The sequence below is a fragment of the Rhinopithecus roxellana genome, chromosome 11, assembly GCF_007565055.1.
Source record: "Rhinopithecus roxellana isolate Shanxi Qingling chromosome 11, ASM756505v1, whole genome shotgun sequence".
Lineage (NCBI taxonomy): Eukaryota > Metazoa > Chordata > Mammalia > Primates > Cercopithecidae > Rhinopithecus > Rhinopithecus roxellana.
This window is the reverse complement of record NC_044559.1, coordinates 116,524,387-116,546,520: the sequence shown is the minus strand read 5'-3', so window position 1 is coordinate 116,546,520 and position 22,134 is coordinate 116,524,387. Positions and strand designations below refer to the sequence as shown.

The 22,134-nt window shown below is 41.2% G+C and overlaps 1 protein-coding gene across 1 annotated transcript in view; it reads left to right on the top strand.

Annotated features, from left to right (window-relative positions):
• Nucleotides 1-22,134, top strand: part of CUBN (cubilin) — a 319,416-nt gene that overhangs the window by 123,441 nt on the left and 173,841 nt on the right. Inside the window, 1 exon segment of the mRNA XM_030941178.1 lies at nt 21,181-21,362. Within this exon segment, the coding sequence (XP_030797038.1) occupies nt 21,181-21,362 (182 nt within the window).

Below are 22,134 nucleotides of genomic sequence, written 5' to 3'. Positions count from 1 at the left end.
TCATCGCCCAATTCCCAGCAGCAGTTGGGGTGTCCTGTTTAGAGGGGGGATTGAGAGGTGAAGCCAACTGAGCTTCTGGGTCGGATGGGGACTTGGAGAACTTTTCTGTCTAGCTAAAGGTTTGTAAATGCACCAATCAACACTCTGTGTCTAGCTAAAGGTTTGCAAATGGACCAATCAGCACTCTGTAAAAACACACCAATCAGCACTCTGTGTCTTAACTAAAGGTTTGTAAACGCACCAATCAGCACTCTGCAAAATGAACCAATCAGCACTCTGTAAAATGGACCACTCAGTAGGATGTGGGCGGGGCCACATAAGGGAATAAAAGCTGGCCACCCGAGCCAGCAGTGGCAACCCGCTTAAGTCCCCTTCCACGCTGTTTTGCTTTCGCTCTTCACAATAAATCTTGCTGCTGCTCACTCTTTGGGTCCACACTACCTTTATGAGCTGTAACAGTCACTGTGAAGGTCTGTGGCTTCACTCCTGAAGTCAGTGAGACCACAAACCCACCAGGAGGAACAAACAACTCCACACTATCTTTAAGAGCTGTAACACTCACTGTGAAGGTCTGTGACTTCACTCCTAAAGTCAGCAAGACCATGAACCCACTGGAAGGAAGAAACTGTGGACACATCTGAACATCTGAACAAACAAACTCTGGACGCACCAGCTTTAAGAACTGTAACACTCACCGCAAGGGTCCATGGCTTCATTCTTGAAGTTAGCAGGACCAAGAACCCACCGGAAGGAATAAATTCCAGACACACTACTGTCTTAGAGTGATCTATCCCTGGAACGTGTAGTCCTTGTGGGTCTCATAGCAGTAGTTCTCAACCACGATGCTAGAGCTCATTGGTGTATTTCAGTCAACTGGAAAGAGAAGTGGAGTTGCAAGATTATACCAGGAATCAAGCATAGACATCTAAGTTGTGGCCCTACTGTCAAAATCAGGGCTGAGCTCTAGCTGAGCACACATGAATGTGTGCAGTGGTTGACTCTTAAGGTTGTTCACATTCTGGTGCACTCATTATATGAATGTCAGAGCTACATATAACTGAATAGCCCTATTATACACTTAGGAGAGCTAGGCGTTCTGAGATTATAAACTGGGCTCTGAGTGTATTTCTGTTAAAATATGTATGGGACTTTCAATATTTAAAAATAGTCAGTGGTCATCCACAGAGCTACTTGCAACTTGAAACGTACATAATGAATTCCATTATCCATTGTGATAATTAATCTTGTAGAAGTCCTGGACCTTCTTCATCAGGTGAGTAGATATTTATTTATTTATTTATTGAGATGGGATTTCGCTTTGTCATCCAAACTGGAGTGCAGTGATCATAGCTCACTGGAGACTTGAGCTCTGAGGCTTAAGTGATTCTCTCACCTCAGCCTCTTGAGTAGCTGGGACTACAGATGTGTACCACTGCACCTGGCATTTTTTTTTATTTTTAGTAGAGTTGAGGTCTTACTATGTTGCCCAGGCTGATCTTGAACTTGTGAGCTCAAGCAATCCTCCTGCCTTGACCTCCCAAAGTGCTGGGATTACAGGCGTGAGCCACTGCACCTGGCCCAAGTGGGTGAATTCAACCTAAGTCAACTCATTGATCCATTAAATGCAGGGATTTGATTGATTTATCTCTATAATACAGATCATCTGTAGTATTCCATGATTCTGAAACACATGATTCTAACTAGAGACAGTGTGAAAAGAGAAAGGACAGGAGAATCTTGGGAAATGGCCCAGATTTTCAAGGGCTGGGGCATTCTCCAGAGCATACGTGCTTCCCAGATGCTCGTGTGCACATGAACCCTGGGGATCTTGTTGGATAGAGGATGGGGTCTGGGGCAAGGCCCATGAATCTGCATTTCTAACGAGCTCCCAGGTAATGCTGCTGGTGCTGCTCTGTGGACCACTCTGAGGAACAAGGTGAGAGCAAGTGTTGAGACTGGAGGAATGAGATCGTAGAAAGACAGTATCCCTAGGGACTGGAGAATCCTTCTGAGATGTTGAAAGGGCACATTGTACTGTTTGTTTTAATGACAGTAGGATAATAGCAAGATCTAAAGCAGAGAGAACTTTCCCCCAGGGACAGAAGTGTAGAAGGTAAGAAATGCTAACCAGGAAGCCTGGGCTCAAGGCCCTGGAGAGTGTTCTCAGCCCTAGATGCACCATTGGAATGGCCTGGGAGTTTTAAAAAGTGCCCATGCCTGGGTTCCAATCTCCAGAGATAGGATTCAATTGGTCTGCTGTGGGGCCCTGACTATTGCTAATTTCTAAATGCTCCTTAAGTGATTCATCCATACAGTCAGGATGGAGAGTTTGGGGGTGCAGTGATTTTGCTGATTACTTTCTCCTAGGGGGCTACTTCCTCTCCCCTCCAGACTGTTCTAGCCTTACTAACCCAAGGCAACTCTAAGGAGCTTGATTGAATGGTCATTGCAGGCTGCACTCAGATTACTGTATCAATGGGCTCTCCCGGCCAACATGCTGAATATTCTGGTGAAAGCTCTGAGTTTTATGTTGGGAACGTTTTTTTCTACCAGTTCTACTTGGAATCTGTCTTCCTTTGGGAGAGTCAAAGACACCCTCTGTCTATTCTCCCTTCCTGTTTACTATTTCAAAACTTTCTCCCAGTTGCTGGAAACTCGGAGCCAGAATTATGCAACAAAACGTTGCCAGCTGGGGCCAGAACTGAAATATAAAATTGTTTATTAACTCTGTTTTGCTCACAATATGTAAATTATACTTGGGAAGAACTTTCTGGAAAGGAATTTTTAGTCATTTAGATCTATGCAAAATCGTTTATAATATTCTATAGGTATCCAATACCATGGTACACAGAGTTTAATACTCTGCATCTGAAGTCTTTAGTTTGAGATAACCTGAGAAGGGGAGCCCACAGAGAGGGCGAGCTCTTCCATCAGAGAGGTCCCACCATTTTTGATCCATTGGAGGTAAATGCAAGACGTAAATCAGGAGGTATCATTCACGCATTTGTTCATTCCACAGACAGTAAGGATGGTACTGTGCAGAGATGGGGGACACAGAGTGACTCAGACCAGCAGGCTTGGTTCCTACTCTCACAGAGCTAGGCTAGGTAGGAGAAGCTGACATCACACAAAAACACGCTTAAATAAATAGAAAATCAAAACCGTGAGTAGTGCCAAGTGGGCACACACAGGGCAACTGACCTGGGCCTGGCAGGAGGTCAGGGATGATCTCCATGCAAATGAGACCTCTGAACCAAAACCTAAAAAATAAGCAGGAGTTAACTAGGCAAGCAGGAGAATGAAAAGGATTCCAGGTAGAAGAAAGACCCTGTGATAGGAGGGAGCAGAAAGAGCCCGAGGGACCTGAGAAGTCAAGAGGCTGGAACTGAGTCCAAGAGGAACAGCGCTGCCAAGGCGCTGCAGAGCTAAGCATATAATGTGGCTAAGCACATACGCACACACACACACACACACATACACACACACACACGGGCAGGGACTCTGCAGCCATGGGGCTAAAAAAATTGTAACAATTTGAATGCTCAAGAGACACACCACACACACACACACACAGACAGGCAAGGACTTAACAGCCATGGGGCTAAATAAATGTAAAAATTCCTCCCAGTGCTCAAGAGACACACCATACACACACACACACACACACACACACCACACCACACACACCACACACACACGGGCAGGGACTCTGCAGCCATGGGGCTAAATAAATGTGAAAATTACTCTCAGTGCTCAAGAGACACACACACCACACACACACGGGCAGGGACTCTACAGCCATGGGGCTAAATAAATGTATAAATTACTCTCAATGCTCAAGAGACACACCCCACACACCACACACACACACACACACACACATACTCACACGGGCAGGGACTCTGCAGCCATGGGGCTAAATAAATGTGAAAATTACTCTCAGTGCTCAAGAGACACACACACCACACACACACGGGCAGGGACTCTACAGCCATGGGGCTAAATAAATGTATAAATTACTCTCAATGCTCAAGAGACACACCCCACACACCACACACACACACACACACATACTCACACGGGCAGGGACTCTGCAGCCATGGGGCTAAATTTAAAAATTACTCGCAATGCTCAAGATACACACCACACACACACACAAACACACAGGCAGGGACTCTACAGTCATGGGGCTAAATAAATGTAAAAATTACTCTCAGTGCTTAAGACACACACACACCTCTCACACACACACACATATGGGCAGGGACTCTGCAGCTATGGAGCTAAATAAATGTAAACACTACTCTCAATGCTCAAGTGTAATTGTTTTTTTTTTTTTTTTTTTGAGACAAGATATCATTCTGTTTCCCAGGCTAGAGTGCAGTGACACGATCTCAGCTCACTGCAGCCTCAACCTTTTGTGATCAGGTGATCCTCCCTCCTCTTCCTCTTGAGTAGCTGGGACTACAGGGGTGCACCACTACACCCAGTTAACTTGTATTTTTTGTAGAGATAGGGTGTCTCTGTTTTCCAGGCTGGTCTCAAACTCCTGGGCTCAAGCAATTTGCCCGCCTTGGCCTCCCAAAATGCTGGGATTACAGGCATGAGCCACTGAGCTGGTGATAATATTCTTAAATGCATTTGTGTGAGTGTGTGTAACATATCAGAAGGAAAAGAATTAGGCTTCTCTCTGTACTGCCCCGCAAGGGATGTTCTCAGAATCAGGTGGAGGGCTCAGGACAGCCCCCCTGACGCTGGCCCTGGAGTTGCTCTTCCTGTCCTGGCCAGGTCAAGTGGCTTTAAACTCCTACCCTCTATTCCTCAGAATTCTATCACCTTGCAGGCCCTTCCCCCAACCCCAGCCTCCCCCTCTGACTCTTTTCTAAACTGTGCAGTACGATCTCCAGACACCAAGCAGAGAATTCAAACTCGGCAGTGACATTGTCTCCTAAGCACTGCTTCTGAGGAAGAGTTCCTACACACTGCATTCATTTCCCCAATTCATGCATAAATGCATTTACAAAACATGCTGCTTTGTGAACAACACAAACCTTCTATTGGCTTTAAGAAAACAGATCTACAACCAGGCTTTATTTGTGGGCTCTTTCTGAACGTGGCCTTGTAGACGTGAGACGAAGTAATATTGCAGGGCCTTTTATGCGGGTCCTCAAAGAGGGCCCCACCCTGGAAATAAAGAAATGGCCACAGTTGCCCTGTCTCTCTAATCGGTTCATGGTATTCAGCCTTGACAGCATTGTCCAGAGGCTGAATCCAGCCTTGGGGGCCTCCATCTGGGTTGCGGGGGGAGGGGGTGGGGGGTAGGGGTGGGGAATACAGAAGTTTCCGCAGGCTGTGTGAAAAGCAGCCTCCCAGCCAGCTGCACACACCCCCTCGCCTCTTCTGGTCATTGCTCCCAGAGACCTTCTTTCACTTAGTGATGGAATCCAGCATACAAACAAGGTCAAGGAGCTTTGTGAGCGAGAGAGTGACATTTGCAAAGGGAGCGAACCCTTCAGCTGGGAGCCCGCGGGGGCAGGACTAAGGGGCATGTGATCAGGAGGTGATGTCACCCAGGATTTCCACAAAGGAAAACGTGGCCTTTTCTTTGGGAAGATAGATGACATCAGCCTCTCAAATGGGGGCTGGGTCCATTTTATCTTCCTTTTAGCTATTAATGAGATTTCTGCAGCCTTGAGAAGTTTCAGAAATTAGTTTGAAGAGAACATTTTAAAAACCATGTCAAGATCTTTTATGACGGCTTGGTTTGGATGTAAGCCAGTGCCTTCTTGACTACCTGTGGGCATGAAGCACTGTACCAAAGGGCTTTTAAAAACCATCCTTAGAGCACTGGCAGAAAACTGCCATGAGGTCAGCAGTGTTTCTTTTAAAGTTAGACCTTCCTTCCAGGTATCTTCTTTCAAATGGTCTTTCATTAGTCTTGGTTTATCACTGGTCTTTCAGGGAAATTCCTTCTCATTCAAAAATTTTATTCCTTTTGTGGCTTAGAGTACATGTAGTAGGATTTCTGGGAGGTTCACCCTTTGAAGACAAAGGTTTTATCTTTTGTAATTCCGTTATCCACTTGTCTTGTGTAAGAATGCCTTAGGGTGTGAGGGTGAGTAAGCCGGGCTATAGGAGAAGATCTGGGCCCAGCCTATTATGAACAGGCAGCTACAACTGTGAATCATGTTAATTACATGATTATTTACATGTCAATTACACATAACCTCTGCAAGCAGATATTTTTTGAGAACAAGTTTTTCATTCATTCAGCCAACCAGCCAGCACGTATTTTGGGCTTGGTGTCTGAATATAGACAGTATTAATTTGCTTGGGCTGTCATAACAAAAATGCCACAGACTGGGAGGTTTAAGCAACAGAAGTGTGCTGTCTCACAGTTCTGGAGGCTGAAAGTCCAAAGTCAAGGTGTCAGCAGGGTTGTTTTCTCCTGAGGCCTCTCTCCTTGGCTTGTGGATGCTGCCTTTTCCCTGTGTCCTCACATGATGTTTTCTCTGTGTGTGTGTTCATCCTGATAGCTCTGTATGTCCAAATTTGCTCCTTACAAGGACACCAGTCAGATTGGATTAGAGTCCATTCAGCTCCATTTTAACTTAATCATCTCTTTTTAAAGGCCCTATCTCCAAAGACAGTCACATTCTGAGGTCTGGGAGTTAGAACTTCAATGTGTGAATTTCGGCAGAGATACAATTCCGCCCATAACAGAAAGGAAGCAGATCACATTCTTGACTTTGGGGAGTTAGTCATCGGGTAGGCAAGGCAGGCAAACCAAGTGTAGAAATATATACATAATCCAGGACACCATGGGAACGCAGAAAAAAATAGCCAGGTCAGCCTGCGGGATTTCGAAGGACCCTCCAGGCAGCTTTGACATTTGCACTGAGTTTTAAAGAATGGGCAAGAATTGATCAGACAAATATCTGGGAGAGGAAGGCATTTCTAAGTAGAAGCAGCAAGGCGTGAGGGTACAAAAGTTTTGCAAAGAGCAAGTCCTTCAGCTAGACCACACATTCTCTGCATTCTCCACTGGGGAAGTATCAACTCCAAGGAGGTAAAATTGGCTCTTGGTAGGGGGATTAAGAAATTCTTACTCTTTAATGTATAAAGCATGAAGATATACAGTACATAACAGATATACAATATACTTGTATTAAATTTTCATGGTTGAGAATTTGGAAAAAAATGTCTGAACAGTCTCCTTAGGGGGCTGATAATGAAGAAAAGGTGAGAAACACTAGGGAAAGGGAGTGATAGAAGTTGAGGCAGGACAGGTTATCAGAAACCAATTGATAAGAAACATTGCCAGAATTTGGATTTTATTCTGCCATCAGGGAAAGACCATCGATGGATTTTTAAGTGGGAAATTTAGTGATGCAGACACAAGTATACTTTAGAATAAGATTTCTGGTAAGTAGAGGGATGCCTAAGAAGAGGAAGAGACTGAGAGTTTGAGTAACTAGTTAGGGGGCTATTAAATCAGAGCAGGGAGAAAGGAAATGAGTAGTGGGTGAGGCAGTGTATTAAAGAGCTGTTTAGGGCTGGGCACAGTGGCTCACACCTGTAATCTCAGCACTTTGAGAGGCCAAGGTGGGTGGACCATGAGGTCAGGAGTTTGAGACTGGCCTGACCAACCCCGTCTCTACTAAAAATACAAAAATTAGCCAGGTGTGGTGGTGCGTGCCTGTAATCCTAGCTACTCAGGAAGCTGAGGCAGGAGAATAGCTTGAACCTGGGAGGCAGAGGTTGCAGTGAGCCAAGATGGCACCATTGCACTCCATCCTGGGCAATAGAGCGAGAGTGAGATTCTGCTAGAAAAAAAACAAACCACTATTTAGAAGGTGGGGTGGGCAGAGCTGATGGTGGAGTAGATGTGTGTCAGTCTGGGAGAGAGAAGAAGGAATCATGGATAGCTCCTCCAGCTTTCCTGCGGTATATGATTTGGCACATGTTGGTGCCATTATTCATAGATAGGAAATCCCAGAAAAAGACCACGTTTGGGGGAAAATTGTGAGCTCCGATTTGAACATGCTGCATTTGAGATGTTCAGGGGATGTATCCTTTCAGCAATGGCCGGTGTAAGTATAAAAATTAGGTGAGGATTTGGGCCAGAGAAAGAGACTTTGGAATAAACTATGTGTTGGTGAATTTGGAGTTGGGAGCATGATGAAATATATACCCAAAACTGTGCAAGGTATTTTTAGGCATATGAAAGAAATACCATGTTAGTCTTTGTCTTCAAGCTGTGCATGATCAGTTAGGAAGCAGGTGTAGAAAACTAACGGAAGTGCTGAACTATAAGGTGCCTATTACAAGGCTAGTGAGGAGGCTGGAAGTCACTGGGGAAAATCTTCACGGACTCTGTGAGATTTTAGAGCCCTTGAAGAATGATCAGGACAAGAATTGACAGATGGTGCCTGGATCAGCATGACCAAAGAAAGAGATAGAAATAAGCCTGATGTAATGAAGACAATGGGGTATGAGGCTTCATAGACCTCCTGGGCTAGATTCTTTAAAACTCTCAAAGCCAGCCAGACAAGTGTGAACTTAATGTAGTAAGGAAAAGGGAACCACCGTTGTTTTAGACAATGGAGTGGGAAATGTCAAGGGAGGAGATTACAATTGGAGAAATCATAGATCACAGTGATAGAGGCAACCCCAGGGGACTATTCTGGGTCCTGGCTACTGAGAGCAGGGAATAGAGGTCTACAGAGCCAAGACAACTGACGATCAAAGGGGAGTAACATTCTGATAAATCCTCAGCAAAGACACTCAAGGGCTATGTGGCCAGTGCTGTGATAAATCCTGGCCCAGAAAATATTAGACCAATTGCCACATTCTCTCTTCCTAATAATTTCTTCAAGGTTATAACTTTGAAATACAGACGCGTGATTACCTAAGTTTTCCAGTCTGCAAATGATTTTAGGTGTCTTTTTTGTTATTGAACAAACAACTTTTGTTGAATAAAAAAATTTTGTTGAACAAAAAAATGTTGTTCAATTTAAAATTTTTGTTATTGTATGTCCTTGATGCCATGTGGTGAAAGAATTCACAACAATCTGGAAGTATGATGTTGGCAATGTAAGTGATTTATGAATTGTGGTCAGCAAAGATTCTAGGGCAGGTTCACAGGGCTGAGCTGTGAATCACACTGTCTGGTTCTAATCTCAGGCGCAGACCTTTCTCTCCGTAGGTGATGGAATTGCTTTCACAGTGTCGCTTCCTGCTAGGCTGTGATAGACATAACGTCACACAGAGAGAAATGGTAAAGTACCCATCCATCCGCCTCCAAAGTAACCTCAAGAATGTGATGTCAGATAAAGAAATCCTGCTTGGTTTTGGTAAAAATTTAAGTAAAAGAGAAGCTTTTAAAAACAACCAGCTCTGTTTTTAAGTTAAGAGATATTTCCCTAAATGCTGACTGTTCTTTCTCTCACATTTATATATGCTATATCCCATCCTGCGTATGATGGCTTTTTCAGCCTATTTGATATTTTGGGCTTTTGTCTTTGTGATAGTCTTAAAATATTTTTAAGCATGGAGACTGGAAATGAGTTCCATCTTAGTGTGGAACCAAAGCACAGGTTTCTGCGTTGTGATACTGAGTCTGATTTTTATTTATGACATATTTTCACTTACATCTTTTCTGCAAAGAAATTCTTAATGGACGATGCTGATTTCTAAGAAATCTGTTCTAAATAACTCCTTGTTGTAAAGTTGGGATAAGGACTAAGAAAATCCTGCAGTTCTTTTGGCCTTGGCTTCAGAGCTTCTCCAGCAAGGTCCCAATGATCAGAGGCAGCATTAAAGCTATGCATGTGCAGACCTTTCAGAATGAGTGGAAAAGCTCACTCCTGACATTTCTACCTCCTTGACGACAGCAGTAAATACACATCCACACAGTTGACCTTCTTCTCATGTTGGCTCTGAGTCTCTTCACCAGCAAGGGCCTCTCAGGAGTCTCACCTACCCATTCCCATGTCGCCACTTTTGAAAAAGTTGGAGTTCTATTTCTATTGCCGCTCTTTGAAACCGTTATAAAAAGAAAAAAAATAACCCTCAAACCACCATGACCTTCCCAAATCATAGATTGCACAATTTGTAATCACAGTCCTTGAGATCTGGGCCAAAGGAAGGGCTTTCTCGAAACTTCTGTTTGTGTTCTCGTTCCCTGGCAACAATATCCCAGATAGAGGAATGCATGTACTTTGCAGGGGATTCCACACTTTTTCGTATGACACAAAAACTGAAACTACAGTTTTTTTTTTCAGTTATCATAGCAACCAAAAATGAAGTGTAAAATGAGTATAAGCCAACTCAGAACAAATGTGATGTTCAGCGTAGAACCCGAATTTTTGTCCCCAGAGGTTTCTCTTTTTGACCATTGACTTAAATGTTGCCATATTTGTCTCAAAGATTACATATCCAAGGGCTTGTTTTGTGTGAATACACTGTGTACTCAGAGAAACAGAGGGAGCAATGCCAGGTGGCAGCAGCATTGTCTCACAAACAGAGCAAGTCTGGTGGAGGACAGTAACGACCACTTATAACAGTTAGTAGAATTTGATAATCTGTAGATCAGTAATGACAATAATATACTTTGTCCTTGATTTTTTTCTCCTTCTAGTTTCACAGGCTACTCAAATATAGACTGTTTTGACCCTGTGTACCAAAATAATGAAATTGAAGGAATACAGGATAAATAATATAGATTTCACCACCTAAATGTAATCTTAAATTTATCTGAAGACATTATGATAAAAATAAACTATATTACCATATAAAGAGTGAATGAAAATACGATTAAATGCTTAGTGCATTGGTTTAATTGACATCTCATTCACTATTACTGTTATTGATGTTATCATTTTAAAACATGACTCTTAACATATGTAAATTTAAAATATGATCTCATGTCTCATCCCAATAATTCTCTGAAATGAGCATTATCATTCCCTTATTATGGGTGAGAAAACTGAGGAAGGAACCTGAGAGAAGTTAAGTAACATGTCCACACTCACGAATCCACTAAGCAATGGAATCAGAACACAAAACCCAGTGTGTGGTGTCAAACTCAAAGGCCATGTGATAAATAGCACCACGGTGCCTGAAAGCAAATAATTTTTCCCCACAACTTTTTATTGCAAAAAAAGATCAAATGATACCGCACTGCAAAGAAGGTCAGAGCTTAGAGTAGGTAATTTTATAAATTCCTATAATAATAAATATTGTTAAAGAGATATGTGCAGTCTTTCCCAAGTAGATGGTGATCTAGTTTCAAAGGCTTCCCACTAAATGACACAATTCATTCATTCTTCAGGTTCAAGTAGCAATAATATGTGGGTTGGAGCGGAGGGGCGCATTGCTTGGCAAAAGACAAGTTCCAAATAGCTAATGTTATTTGCAATCCTTAAACACAATTTCTGCTTTATTACTCATTTATAAAGTGCTGTTCTGGAGCTGCTATATGTTGCTGATGGAATTGACCGATCTGGGAGAAACCACGGAGATCATCTAGTCAGTTACCGAGGTTTAGTTATACAAACTCGCTTACAAGAGGGAGAAGTTATATTAAAGTGAAGAGTGAAAGGGTAGCTGCCCCTGGAACAGCTTGGCCGGGCTGGGGTGGACCATGGGACTGGGGTGGAGCATGTGAGGATTTGGGTAGTTTAGTTGTTTTACTTTCCCTAAGCTAAGGACCCAGGCTGGCTGGATGCAGGATTTGCCCTGCGAGGGGCCTGCAGCACAGGATGTTGTAATCACAGAAAACAACCTTGAGGTTCAGATTTGGACAGAGTTTAAAGGGTCACAGAACACCACTGCCCTGAACATGGTGCTGCCCACATGTGTCCATTTCCCCGGGTGGAGTCCACTCCCTGCAGAGGGAAGGTTAGAGGTTGGGGGAGGTGAGGGAAGGAATCAGGGAGAGGCCTGCAATGTAGGGCCCTGGAGGCTCTTTGAGCTTTTCCCTGTGAGAGCCCTGTGTACCAAAATAATGAAATTGAAGGAATGCAGGTTTGAATAAATATTTCTAAATAGAAGTATGATTGTTGAACTTGGAAATTGCCTAGAGAGAGCATGTTTTCTTTGTCTTTGTTTGAGGGATTTCATAAAGAAGCTTTCAGTAGCCTTAGGCATGACTACTACTTATTTCAGGGGAGATTATACAGTTTTCTTAGTCTCATTTCTTTCCTTGTATCTTTTTATACTGAACTGTGTTTAGAAGTCTTCAATCATTTCAAAAATATCTAAGGAGAGGGAAAAGAGATTGATCAAATGATTGATTTCTCCTGAAGAATCGTAAGCAAGGGATTTCTACTGGGAAATCATTTTTTAATTTGATTGAAATTAGTAGCTTAAAAGAAAACTGATAAGGTTAATCAAAGTGAAAAGATGACAAGATTGGCTAACTTCTCTGGGTTATGATGAAAGATGAAAGATAGTGCCCTTTTGTATACAGGAAATTAAAATGTATGTTACACAGAAACTCCAAAATTATGGGTTTTTTGGATTTCTTTCTCTTTGATGATGTACTAAGGGGAAACACATCAGTATTTAGATCTAGGCCATCTTAGATAGTCAGATGGCTATGACAGTCTTAACTTTGAATATTTATATGACATCTTGAATAGGAATGTAAAGGTCATTTTATAGCCGTCAGCAGCACTGATTTCTAAACTTCTTGTATCTGTTTTCTAAGTCACTGACTTCATGCAATGACTTACTCTTTCATTCTTTTTTATTGTGTCTCTACCATTGAAACCTGACGTTCTACTTTATATCCACTGCTATATATAAATTAGTCGAATAAAATGGATTATCACAAAATATGGGGCAGGGATGAAGTCCTTATGGAACATGAAACTTTCTAAACCTTTATTGACTCTCAAATGCTAACAATCGTCATGACTTAACTCCCTGGTTCTCGGGTTTACCTGTTTCTTCCTGATGTGATACCTGGCCCTGTATTTGCTGCTAGTTTTCTCAACAGTAGACCTTTTCTATTTTCATGAAAATTTTATCCTTGACCAACCATCTTCTAAATCTCAAGATGACAAATAGGAAGTAATAATTGCAAGATAAATACAGAAAGTTTACAAAAGCACACTCTTTGAATACCACACAAATAGTTGTTACCATTTTGTACCTACCTGGGAATTTGGCCACCTCGTTTATCAGGAAAAGAATGAGGATATATTAGCTTCCTAGGGCTACTGTAAGTAAGTACCACAAACTGGGTGGCGTGGGACAATAGAAATTTATTCTCTTTATTCTGGAGCCTGGAAGTCCAAAGTCAAGGTGTTGGCAGGGTCATCCCTCTGAAGGCTCTAGGGAAGACCCTTCCTTGCTTCTTCTAGCTTCTGTTGACTGATGGCTGTCTTTGACTTTCTAAGACTTGTAGATACATAATTCCAATTTCTGTATCTATCCACACATGACCTTCTTCCTTCTTGGTGTCTGGGACCAAATTTCCCTCTTTGAATAAGGAAACCAAGAATATTGGATTCCAGTTCCACCCTAATCCAATATCACCTCATTTTAACTTGATTACATCTGCCAAGAGTCTTCCCTCCAAAAAGGCCACAGTCACAGGTTCCTGATGGGCATAAGTCTGGGGGCACAGTGTTCAACCCAATACAGGGACAACTCTGTCCTCTCCTAGAGTCATCATGTTTTGTCCTCTTCTTTCTTTTTTCTGTCTTCTTTCTTTCTTCTTTTTTCTCAGGGAAATTTTATGTTCCTTGACCTTTATATTACTTGATTTTCTTCTGTGATTTCATCTCATGATCACTCCAGTTTGTCTCCATCCTCACAGAATACATGCTATCTAACCAAATCCCTCAGAAAATTCATCTGCACATGCTTCATGTCCTTATGAATTTGAGGAGCTCCACCCTTGACCTTGTGTTCAGAGAGGACTAGTGACCCCAGTAGGACAGATGCCTATCACTTGGCCACACACCTGTGAAATGTTGGAGAATTAACTGGTAACATCAAACCAGGAATTAATGACTTTTTGTGATTCTTATTACATGTCAGTCACCTTTGAACAACTTTGACCATTTTAAGGAGCACATATTCTTCTCCACTTCCCCACCCTCCCTGACCTGAAAGTTTCTGTTTGAAATCCTTGTAATTACATTATTTTATGTTCCATAGATGTATCAGAAGTGAGGCCTGTATACTCACTCCAGGAAATAGTTCACCTTGCCTTGGGTTGGGCCTTCCCCAGATTCTGAACTCTTAGTTACCAATTCACATCACACCTGCCTTACCGAAAGAGTCCTTGCTGGCATTTTTTTTTTGAGATGGAATCTCACTCTGTCATTTGCCAGGCTGGAGTGCAGTGATGTGATCTCAGCTCACTGCAACATCCACTTCTTGGGTTCAAGTGATTCTCCTGCCTCAACCTCCTGAGTAGCTGGGATTACAGGTGCCCGACACCATGCCCAGCTAAGTTTTTGTATTTTTAATAGAGACAGGGTTTCATCATGTTTGCCAGATGGTCTCAATCTCCAGACCTCGTGATCTGCCTGCCTTGGCCTCCCAAAGTCCTGGGATTACAGGCGTGAGCCACCGTGCCCAGCCCACAAGCTGCCTTTTTACATAATGAGGACAAACTAGCCTCGCCAATGAGGCACATCTCAAGGTCTTATGGAACAGAAAGAGTTTTTATTTTTAAGTTATAGAAAAAAGCTATTAAAATATAAATTGACCATTTTAATGGAGCATGTGACCATCGTCACTAATTATGTTTAAAATTTAATTCTCTTTTACTGTGCCCTGGCTTTTTGGCTTTGTTTTAACAGCAACTGTTGATTTCTCAGGCATTTCCTTTAGGAATGAAAGGATAAGGGTGGGAGGGGGTCGGTGTTGGGTCACTTCTCTCTTCCTTTTCTCCCATCCTTGTTGGGCTTTAGCAATGTCAATTTCAAGATGTCACTCCTCCTGATGCCATCAGTTTATGGCATATAGTTTCCGGAAAATGCCAGGTGCAAAGCGGTGACTGCATTTGAGCAGTCACAGGGCAATACAGCATTTACTTGTTAAACTTTGTGCCTCGGATTCCATTTAGCTGTTTCATTGCTGGTTTGCTTTTATTAAAGCTCTTATTAAAAACACACAGATACGAACTTAAAGATAGTACCTACATAGAAGATTATTATTAAATGTTTCAGTACTGGAATTTTATAACTCATGGCTTGTTTTGGACAAAAACCAAAACAATATTAGCAAAGTTCTTTTATGAAGGTATTTTAAGTTATCTACACAAGTAAGCAGCAGCAGCTTGTAACTTTTGGTTGTTATGAGTTCAGCAGATCAATGTGCTTCCTACAGATAAAGCAAGCACTTCCTTTCAGCTGATGACTGAGAGTTTGGAGGAAAATCAAGTCAAACAGATGATCAGTCACCAGTATTAAAACTTTTATAAAGATTAACTCTTTAAAACTGAAAAACATAGGCTTCTCTTCAGGGCATTATTTTATTCCAGTTCAACTGACGTCTAATGATGTATTCTGTTAGATTTTGCCTCAAAGTCAATTAAAAGATTTTTGCTTTGTTTATGTTTTCCAGGTTGCTATGGTGATTGTCTTCAGTGGAGGGACAGGACAGTAATGAGGGCAGTGTTCAACATTGTTAGTTCCATGCCTTTGAGCCGAAGTTCTCGGCAAGGCATAGGGGAGAGAGAACACAGAAGTGGAGGTCAGGATGGGGGTGGGTTGGTGTCAGAATAGGGTTTTGCACCCACATCTGCCATTCAGTAAGTGATATGAGCATGTTCCACAGCTTTCTTGAACCTCACTTTGCTCACCTCTACAATGGGCCTGACATTATCATTGTTACCTGCCTCATGTTGTCATGATTAATTTCAAATAAAATAATGCATTTCAGATAAAAATAATTCAAATAAAATGAAAGCACTTGAGAACTGAACTACCATACAAATATGGATTGTCTTTTAAAAACGTTCTATGCACCTTAATGAACAACCAATTTCATACCTCTTCTCTAGCTATTCATGATAGCTTTTTAGCCAGTAATTCTTTTTCTAGCTCCAAGTCTTTGTCTCAAATCTGGGGATAAAGTCTTGTGAAGATACAAAACACAGCCAGGTGTGGTGGCTCATACCTGTAATCCCAGCACTTTGGGAGGGAAAGGTGGGTCATTTGAGCCCAGGAGTTCAAGACCAGCCTGGGCAATATAGCAAGACCCTGTTTCAAAATAAAAGAGTAAAAAAAAAAATGTAAAGATAGAATACATAGCATGTATGAAAGGATTATGATATGTACAACATTTAGCTAAAAACTTTGGCTTGTTCCATTTATTCTATGTAACAACCCTATGAAGTAACTATTCATACTGCTGTAGAAGAAAGAAAGGTTAGATTACTTATCAAGGAACTATCGCAGCCAGTTTAGGAACCCATTTATCTGAACCACAGCCCATGCTTCCTCTGTTACACTGTAATGTTTCCAAAAGTTTTGCAATCTAACATGCCAATTAAGCAGTTCTAAAATCATGTGTACTCCATGAATACTTTCTCTTACCAAAGTGACAAAGAGCCACTGTGTCTATTTCTCTCAAAACTCTTTATTCCTCATGTCACTGTTCCCTTCTTGGTGGGTATTTTCATATTTTTTATTTTTGAGATGGAGTCTTGCTCTGTCACCTAGGCTGGAGTGCAGTGGTGCAATCTCGGCTCACTGCAACCTCCACCTCCTGGGTTCAAGCAATTCTCCTGCATCAGTCTCCTGAATAGTTGAGATTACAGACGCACCCCATGACACGCAGCTAATTTTTGCATTTTTAATAGAGACAGAGTTTCACCATGTTGTACAGGCTAGTTTCGAACTCCTGACCTCAGATGTTCTGTGCGCCTTGGTCTCCCAAAGTGCTGGGATTACAGGCGTGAACCACCACGCCTGGCTGGTATTTTCATCTTTTAACTTTTCTTCTTTATGTAGACCTTGAAAGGCTTTTCTAAATCATTGTCATCTATTTTAGATTATGAATGACCAGTTTTAAAAACTTGTCTATTTCTTTTACATTTTATTGTTCCTTCAACCAGACAGGTAACCGGATGATGACAAGGATGTTGGTGGTCTAAACATCCCTGCCTGTGTTATTTCCTGATGGGTATTGGTTGATATAACTTCTTTCCTTTCCAGATTTGTGTATTCTCCATCTCTTTTTCCCATCCCTGTTTGTGATCCCTTTGTCGTGCATCTAGAGTCGCAAATATGACTGGTAATGGCATGATGAGATATTTATTCTTATTTGTAACTTACCAGCGATTAACAGGTAAAGGATAGATTAGAATTCAGATTGTTTTCTTCAAATAAAAACTTACTGAAATTACTCTTGGTAAACTGAAAGAAAAGCAAAAAGGGTTTAATAACTTGCAAGAAGACATGTAGGGTAATAGCACTTTTTATGTCTATAAATGTCTTTCTGTTTTTCAAGAGATTAAATACACTTGGCTTCTATAGCACTGCTTATATTGTGGGCTGGTGCTCAATAAACAGAGTGAATGAATGAATAAATACATGGAATTGGGAAGTTATTTTATCTCTTTCAAATTTTAGAAATACAAAGAGAGTTAAGTTTCCACCATAATTACCAGAATTAACTTTACCTCCTAGTACTTTATAATTTTGACCAAAAATTACCACTAATCTATCCTATTTTGCATTTGCTGTGAACTTTTAAATCAAATGTTACCTTTTGATATGTTAAACCTCAGAGGTAGTGAGAGCATGAAGGAGAAAAATAAAACTTCAGATATTTCAAGCTCTAACAGTTTCTTTCTCTCTTTCTCATAACCATACAATATTTTTCCTGACAGAGTATCACTTATAAAATTGAAATTTCTCCGCTTGGCGTGGTGGCTCACACCTGTAATTCCAGCACTTTGGGAGGCCAAGGCGGGTGGATCACCTAAGGTCAGGAGTTCGAGACCAGTCTGGCCAACATAGTGAAACCACATCTGTACTAAAAAAAAAAAAAAAAAAAAAAGGAAAAGAAAAAGAAATTTTTCTTTAAAAAACATACACACATGTGCTACTAACAAGAAATACTTAAAAATAAAATTTTGCTCTGTTTATTAAGCAAACCTTATTATTTGCTTTCAACCCTAGGAAAAAAAGACATTGTGGGTCCATATAACTGTACTGTAATTTTTAAAAAACATTACTGAATGCCACAAATCTGTATTACCATTCCAGTTTACAGTGACTAATTTAAAGATATTAGTATCCTGTTATTTGCGAAGGAATTCACAAGGAAACCTAAAACAATTGGAAAAGACAATGGAAAAACGTTACACAGAGTTTTAGATGAATCACCTGTGATAAAAAAATTGAATCTGATTGGCTGATGAACTAATGCTAAGTAAAAATGCAGAAATGAGCTATCTAAGCTTTCATTTCCTTCTTATCTTTTATATCATGTGGCCATAAAGTTATTTTCCTCTAGATTTTTCCATTGGATAATTTATTTGATATCACTGATAGAAGGAACCATCTGAACTGAAAATGCAAGCTGAGAAAAAAATTTGAGTAACAGGCTTTGCTTATCTATAATGTATTTTAGTAAAAGGTGGTATATCTTAACACGAGTTACATGAGCCACTGTGTTGTACCACTCCAGGAGCATCGTGTTATAGTCTGTCCTGTGAGCAGTGCTCCCTGGAGTTGGGCAGTGGTACAGGAGATATGGACAATCTGTGAAGATTTTGGCTTCAGGAATATTTGCCATGTGTTGTTGTAGTCAGACAAATATTTTCTCATCTTTTATGGTACTTGTGTTTTTTTAAGATTCACCATAGTCTATAAACAATGTCAGCACATCTAATTTTAAACAGCTTTTTCATAGCCTTTAGAAATAAAAGCGGGAACTTTATAGGAAACAGGAAAGATATTGCTCTGTGCAATACATTTAAAGTCTGAAAATGCAGAGGTTTTCAAGTGCAAGGAGACTGAGAAGTCAAGAAGATAGTAGTGCTTTGAGCTAGAGTCAGATTTCCCTGCCGAATCAATATTCTTAGAATTCTCAGTGCTTCTCGGTGCAGTGGGGAATTCTGTATGGAGATTTTCTTTTTTAACTCCTTAACTTTTAAAAGCTTTTCTTCTAACTCACTGTATAGGAGAAATTTGCACAGAGTGGATAGTAGACAAGATCTCAGACTTGGCATCTTACTTTAGAAGCCACGGTAGTTTAATGTCATTCATGTGAAAAATGCACATTTACTCATAATGGAGTGAGGAGGCGCTGTTGTTTTTATTTATTTTATTTTATTTTTTAAATTATTATATGTTAAGTGCTAGGGTATATGTGCACAATGTGCAGGTTTGTTACATATGTATGCATGTGCCATGTTGGTGTGCTGCACCCATTAATTCATCATTTACCTTAGGTATTCCCTTTAATGCTATCCCTTCCCCTCCCCCACCCCACGACAGGCCCCAGTGCGTGATGCTCCCCTTCCTGTGTCCAAGTGTTCTCATTGTTCAGTTCCCACCTATGAGTGAGAACCTGCAGTGTTTGGTTTTCTGTTCTTGTGATAGTTTGCTCAGAATGATGGTTTCCAGCTTCATCCATGTCCCTACAAAGGACATGGACTCATCCTTTTTTGTGTCTGCATAGTATTTCATGGTGTATGTGTGCCACATTTTCTTAATCCAGTCTATCATTGATGGACATTTGGGTTGGTTCCAAGTCTTTGCTATTGTGAATAGTGCCACAATAAACATACGTGTGCATGTGTCTTTATAGTAGTATGATTTATAATCCCAGTAATGGGATGGCTGGTTCAAATGATATTTCTAGTTCTAGATCCTTGATTCCACAATGGTTGAACTAGTTTACACTCCTACCAACAGTGTTAAGAGTATTCCTATTTCTCCACATCTTCTCCAGCACCTGTTGTTTCCTGACTTTTTAATGATCACACATGAAAAGCCTTGAAGAATAAGAGCAGGCAATTGGAAGAATTTACCAACCAATAAAGAATATTCCAAAAAAAAAGAATGAAAGCAAAAGAGGCCCAGAAATGTTAACAAGAGCAAAAAACGTTTTGTTATTCACCAAAAATTGCTGTTGGAAAACAAGATAATCTCTTTTCTAATTTTGTCTCTCACAAGCCTTCCTTAAATTTTACCTCTTCTGCAAAGTTTTCTCTTCCTCTCCATACTGAAATCTCTGTCTGAATTCCTGCAAACAATGTGAGAGCCTGTGTGGTATAGTAATGAAGTACTAAGATACAACCAGATCACCTCAGTTAGTGTCCTAATATCAATTAACCTTGGAAAATCCACGCCACCTCTGTTTGCACTGATTTGCTCATTTAAGAAATGGATCCTAACAGTACCTGCCTCATGTGGTCCTTACGAGTATTGAAACGGGAAATACATGGAGAGCTCATATGAGCGCTCAGTGAAAGGCGGCATTATTCTATTGTGTGCCGCAGGCTACGGCATTTGATTATTTGTTGTCATGGTCTGCCTGAGTGGCTTTCTAAGGCATGACATATCAACATTCTTAAACACATGCTGTTGTCTTTTTCCTTGGTTGGATTTTTCTATATCCATTGTATTTTTTTTTTTAATGTCAGTTTCCTGAGTTAGGACCTATATCATTTACTTGTTTATTTCCTATAGTCTTTGGTATAAAGCTAAGGATTTTTAGCACCTAAAATTCTAGTTCTTAGATCTGCACAGGACTGCGGAATAATGTATTAGCTACAAGGATACTGAAGACCCAGGGAGCTGAAGTTCATGACCACGGCTCACACAGCCCATTGTACCTCCTACTATGTTATGGAATTCTTGCCTCATTATAATAAAGAAAATCTAAAATTAGAGTGACTTTTTTAAAAAGAAAGTACAATGGTTTGATATGGTAAGAAAAAGGATTGAGCATTATTGTACTAAATTATATATAATCAGTGTTTTATTTTTGGATGTATAAAGTTAATAAGTTGTAGCCATGATTTTTTTCTCATTGTTTTATAACTGCATAATTATAACTTTATTGTAACTTAATGGTTTTCTCCTAAATTAGGCATTGTATATTTTTGATGAACTTTTGGTGAGTTGAATTTGTGAATTACCTTCCACGGGCTGCTGCCCGCTTTGAACTGACTGAGCCCTGCTGTTTTAACAGGTTGTGGTGGAGAGCTGTCTGGGGCCACAGGCTCCTTCAGCAGCCCTGGGTACCCCAACAGGTATCCACCCAACAAGGAGTGTATCTGGTACATTAGGACAGCCCCGGGGAGTAGCATTCAGCTCACCATCCATGACTTCGATGTGGAGTATCATTCAAGATGCAACTTTGATGTCTTGGAGGTAGGAAGTGAGATAGTTTTTTCAGTACATCCCAAAGTTTGGGGTAGAATAGGAAATCACTCTGCCAAGATTCCGAATTCTTTCCAGTAGTCAGCAGTGTTCTATTCTTAGACATTTTAATGAGCATCAGCCCTTCGGTGATCATTTGGTAGACATGGGATTAATATGTGGTTCGGGTTTCCCTGAAGCAATGCCTGAAGGCCTTGGCTGCAGCTGAGTTAGGTGATGCAGGGAAGCAGGAGCCCAGGACCAGTGAGTGAAGGAAAGGGGGAGGGGGAACCAGCAGAGGGAGCCCCTGGGAGCAACTTGGACTCCGTGTGCTGGGACCCTCTGAAGGACCACAGTGGAGGCACTCGTCCCTCTACTCTGGTTCCCATTGATAAGGATTGTGCTTGGGATGGCTCACACCTCACCCTTGCAGTCTGAGAAAGCTCCCCCAGAAAAAGCATTCGCGTGGCGGAGCATAGAGACTGGCTCTGCCAACAAGCACAGGGGCTGCCTGCCAGAGCTGCCGCTGCTCTTCAAGGGGCGCCAGGCCACCTGCCTCAGAGGGCTTTTGCAAAAACATGGCCACCTAGGTAGCATAAGGCATTTGAAGATGAAAATTTTCCCAGCGCTACTGCAAAGGGTGTGTCTCGGATCATTAAAATAGTCTGAGAATCTTGAGCCCAAAAGTTTATTATAATCAATTTTTAATTGCAGGAATCTAGTCATTAGAATATGCGTGTGTGTGTATATATATATATTTAAATATATAGTTTTAAAATGTTAT